The sequence below is a fragment of the Myzus persicae genome, unplaced genomic scaffold, assembly GCF_001856785.1.
Source record: "Myzus persicae strain clone G006 unplaced genomic scaffold, MPER_G0061.0, whole genome shotgun sequence".
In the NCBI taxonomy this organism is placed as follows: Eukaryota; Metazoa; Arthropoda; class Insecta; order Hemiptera; family Aphididae; genus Myzus; species Myzus persicae.
Window position 1 is genome coordinate 62,426 of NW_019104305.1, and position 5,389 is coordinate 67,814.

Below are 5,389 nucleotides of genomic sequence, written 5' to 3' on the forward strand. Positions count from 1 at the left end.
TAAATATGCCAAGTGGCATTGAAGTTTACAAACAATGAGCGAAAATTAAAGAGAAGCACTTACTGAATAAAAAAAGAAACATAGTGATAAAATAAATCACCCCCAAAAACGTGTAAATAAATAAATGTTAAGTAAATTGAATTTAAGTACATTTATTATTCACAATTTTTAGAAATATGGGATTGGGAGGGAGCTTCAGCTCCCAGGTTCCTCCTGGAGCCGCACCTGCTTTAAAGGGTGTTGTTTACTTAATATCAACAAAAATAAAAATAAATACCTAAAAAATGTTGTTTTCTAATAATGGCCTCAAAAATTGATATTGATTAAGTTATAAACATCTATGAAAACATATTATCAACCTTATCTAAAATTATTTGAAATAAGAATATTCATTTTGTAAGTCTACTACACTAACATTACACCAGGACCATGCTATTGGACATATTATATTCTATGTATGGAAAACATTAATATGGTATGCACACTTTTTCAATTTAAGCTTATTAATTATTATACAACCAAAATATTTCCCTTAATTTCTGAAAACTTACATTAATAGTCATATGCTAAAATTTTTTTTATATAAATGGTATAATTTGTAATTCTCATTAATTAGATACATTATTTAAATATTTGTAATTTTATAAATTTTTATTCCACACCCTCCACGATTTTTGGTCTTAATATTGGTAATTACACTATAGAAAAACACGCATTTTTACTTTTAATCTCTATTTCATTATTTTATCAAAATAGTTATAAATATACATTATACATACAAAATATTGTTTGGAATTTTGAATATTCTATAAAAATAAGTATTACATATTATCAAAAATTGTACATTGTAGACTATAACACACTAAGCTTAGTTAATTTTTGTATATATATTTAAACAATCAATTTAAATCCTATTTCTGGAAAATATAAGCAATTTTGTAATGTAGCCCACAACCACTAATATGCTATTATTGATATTTAACCATAAGGGATGATGCAATCAAATTGCTAATTTTGTTACAAGTATAGTAATAAAGAATAGTAATAATTCAAAATATGTCTCACAAAGTAATTTAGTGGGATTAAAATTAATTTATCAATGCACATTATTTAAGCTTTAATTATTTGACGACTGGCTTGCATTGTTTGAATATCTAAGGTAAAGTTGAAAAATTTCTTCGTGGTTTTGTTTAACTGAAATAATAAAGGAATTTTTTAACAATTGAATATATTCAAGTACGGTGTAAATGCATTACATATGTTTTTTCCTTCGGTCTTCTTCTAAATTCTTGCGCTCCAATCTAATTGAAGCTGGCATGAGTTCCATCCTTTTTTCAATGGAATTGTTCATGCTCAAACAGTGTACAACATGTGTTATAGGAACCCGACATAACGGACAGTGATTATTTTCCTTTGAACAATTTTCAAGGCACCAAGTACAAAACATGTGAGAGCAACTAAGCAATGCTGGCTAAATAAAAAAAATAAAAATAAAATACAATAATTAAAATGATAAGTTGTATTCTTATGACAATGAGGTTCTCTAAAATTCGTTACATTTTTAATTGTATCATTATTACATAATACATATATTATATTTCTTGAAAAATTATTGAACGTTTTACCTTTATGAATGTTTCATGACAAACTGGGCACTGGTAATCTTTATCTTCCAACAGCAATACATTAAATGTCTCAGTAAGCTTGGCATTTCTATCTTTCATGTCATTCAAACTTTCGGTTAGTGATTTTGATAATTTTATATGCATTGCAATTTTATTGCTCAGTTTTTTATTCCTGCTTTTTAGTGATTCTTTGGACAAAATCAACATTTTTTTCTTGCTTTTGAGTGATTCTTTGGACAAAATTAAAAAATGTAATAATACAATTGGAGAGGTAATAGATACCATGACAAATCAGATGGATATCATCACAGCAGTAATAATTTTTTTCAGTAAGCCGTTCACCCCGATCTCATATCATAGTTATCAGCTTCTGATTGATTGATTTATATAGTTATATATTTATGTATATAATTGACAGCCAATAAGAAGTGGAGAACAACTATAAATTTAAAGTAAAAAATAGAAGATACGTATCAAAATACTGTGATGATACCCATCTATTTTGTCATGATTGATACCATATCATACACGGTTTTTTATTTTATTTAATGTTTTTGATTTCAGACCTCTTTGTAATAACTGGTAGTAGATATCAGTTGAAGTCCGTCTGAAAGTAAATGATATAAATCAAAAATTAATTAAAACATTATAATTATAATTTAATTTAGTGAAAAACCTACTCCATGGTGGATTTGATGGTGGATGTCTCCTGAACCTTTTGACTGGTGGTAGATACAACTCCAAAATCTAGTAAAGGGGATTCAACATTCAGTTTTTCAATCAGTTACTTAAAAAAAAAAATTTCAACTTAATACATTTTTTTTTAAATTTTACCTATAGCTCTAATTTAGCCAATTTTTAGTTTATAACACAAGTCGATTCATCAAAATTTATTGAAAAAAACCAATCAATCAGATAGTGACATTAATGCAAATACATTAGTTAAGTAAAAAAAATTAAGTCGTAGGTATTTATGATCTATTAGTCTAGTTTAACGGGATTGAGTTTTAACACAATTGAAAGATATTTACAGGGTAATGAGGGATGGAGTGTACAACTGTTTCTTGAGACACGCGGTATATGTAGTTAATTTAAATAATTATAAAATTAATTTTACAACCTTTCAGTAAAAATTTTAATGTATCAGAAGAATTGACAATATTTTTTTGCTATAATTATTTTGATCTTATTAGTAAAAAAAACCATATTATGTATAATCATAATCATTTATTATTTGTGTCTAGTCTACAATCATTTATTTTGCTTGGAATCTCGTAAATGTAATTATGTTTAATATATAAATATTTAGCCACAGCTAATGTCTAAATACTTGAAATAATATTATCATTAAATATAATATACTCACATGACGCCTTGTCATGTTTATTGACACGTTTATTGCCCTAACCACAAGATCCACTCAAGTAAAATGTATAAATTGGATTCATATTGCTCCAAGTGTCTTGTCAACAGTTAATGAAAACAGATTTAAAATTAAATTTAATAGTAACCCAGAAAGAAAATTTTATACTTTCATAGATTTAAAATGTTGAAAATTTTTTTTTAAAAGATTAGCAGAAAAAGTGACAGCCAATTTCATAATAGATAATTTTATATAGTTTTGATTTTTCTATTGTGAGCTGTTTTACATAGTTGACATTTGGAGCTATAGATCATAATAATGTAGTGACATTCCTAAATAATTATTTGATTTATAAAGTTTGAATGTCATGAACAAAAGGCATTTTAAAATTGATTGTAGGTATATGCACCAACTAGATTCATTTTCGCATCTAACAAGATACTGAAGTTTAAAATTGGAAAATTGTTTAGACTAACTATCGTGTACACAAATACAAAATAGAAAATTTAAAAATGTAAAAAACACACATAATTTTAAAACCAATACATATATTGCTACGCTCTGAATCTAAGGTTCAACATTGTATTTTGGTTGCGCCTATCAGCTGATGCACAACAATAGGCAGCACTGCTATAAGCGAGGATATTGTAATATTAGGAATGTATTAGAGTTGTTGTAGTGAACTGTCTAATTAAGGGAAAGTAAAAGAGGTTTAAGTATTTGGCATCAGTGATACAATTTAATATGATATTTATGATAAGGTAATACTTTATAATGGGTGAATATTGAGATTAAATAATAGATCTAATAATAATTACTATTGATGGCCAGGTTGGCTCAATACAAAATAAGTGATACATAAAATAATTGTAAGTATCAATATAATAAATATAAATATAAATATAATAAATAATAAGGCTCATCAGCCGATTACCTGCAGAGAATGGTGTCAGTTGGTGACTTTGAACCGTAACACTACCAACTTGGTATGCCCACACTTGCACAATAAAAAATACAATGATGTAAAATAAAATGTGCGACAATCCTAAAGACACGTGACCAATGGGTCACCAGCCTAGACAAACAACTCACAACGACAAGGTGATATTTAACACAAATACGAATCACGTGATTAGGGCAGATACAATAAACAATACGGGAACAGCTTGACACGATAGGTATAAAACAACTTGAAAGGACGGAAAAACAATATTTTGCTTTTGAGAGATTAATGAGAAGAGAAATTTTGTTATGTAGTGATACAGATATGTTGTTAGCTTGACAGCGCAATGCAAAAGAGAACCAGAAAAAAATGTGGCATACGCACGGTGCCTTAAGTTTGAGAGTGAGACGAAGTATGAAACAATACCTCAGTGCCACCTACGCAAACGGAGAAAACTTGAAATAATGATACTTTCGATGACACCGAAGAAAAGAACTTTACGCTTTTTAGAAATATGAGAATGATGATGACATTAATGATACGGGAAGCGTACAGGCGTAATCAGCAAACGGCGGCTAGTACTTGATAACTAGCGCCGTATCAGAACGCGTCACTGATAAACGATACAGACCGTTGCGCCAACGTGAAAATTATAGTATGCAATAAATATTACTGCGCAAACAGTATTCATTTGTGTCTTAAAAATTATTAAGGCAAACTAATAATTTATTAAACATTAGACAAGGTTTTTATGTTACATAATATTATAATATTATAATGTAAAGCTTACCTAAATTGCGAGTTTCGGGAGCAGTATAGCAACAATGCAAGCGTTAAGAAAATAGGCAGATGACGGCTGTGAACCGTGGACGTTTTTTCAATTTTTGATATTTTCCTTACTTCCTACATATATTCAACAAATGAAGTTATTCAATTAAATGACCCTTACTTACGGAATATCGAACATTTGGTTTCAAAATATAGGGAACTAAAAAAAAAACAAACAAATTTTCGAAGAATAATGTGGACAAAATAATACTGATGAATATCAAAAGTAATTACCTATTTATATATGCAGCTGGTATATTCATTATTCGGTGAAGTCTGATCGGGATCATAACGTCGGCGTAGAATAATGCATAAAACCTCTAAAATAAATAAAATATCATTTTTATACATGGAAAAAAAAAATTACTTAAATATTAAAGTTAAACAAAATATATTGTAAATATAAATATTTAATAGGTAAAATAACTAAAATGATTAACTTATTATGACTATATAAATATAGTTATTTGTTATGGTAATGTTTACTATATTATTTTATAGTGTTAACGCAATAACGCCGTTTTTAATGTTTGAGTTAACTAAAAAATATAGTTAAAATAACTATAAAATAAAGTAGGTATAAAGTCTTAATATTAAAAGTTAAAAGGACTATAAAATCAAGAATAATGT

General features: G+C 27.6%; 1 protein-coding gene across 1 annotated transcript; it reads right to left on the reverse strand.

The window, feature by feature from the left end:
• Window positions 1-592: 592 nt before the first annotated feature.
• LOC111041052 (E3 ubiquitin-protein ligase RNF8-like) lies at window positions 593-4,053 on the reverse strand. The gene is made up of 6 exons (XM_022325204.1): window positions 3,923-4,053; window positions 2,306-2,372; window positions 2,192-2,232; window positions 1,626-1,855; window positions 1,257-1,471; window positions 593-1,194 (listed from the first exon to the last, which is right to left on the reverse strand). Exons 2-6 carry the CDS (start codon window positions 2,308-2,310, stop codon window positions 1,191-1,193), a joined length of 495 nt encoding a protein of 164 aa, XP_022180896.1. The 5' UTR covers window positions 2,311-2,372; window positions 3,923-4,053; the 3' UTR covers window positions 593-1,190.
• Window positions 4,054-5,389: the final 1,336 nt, after the last annotated feature.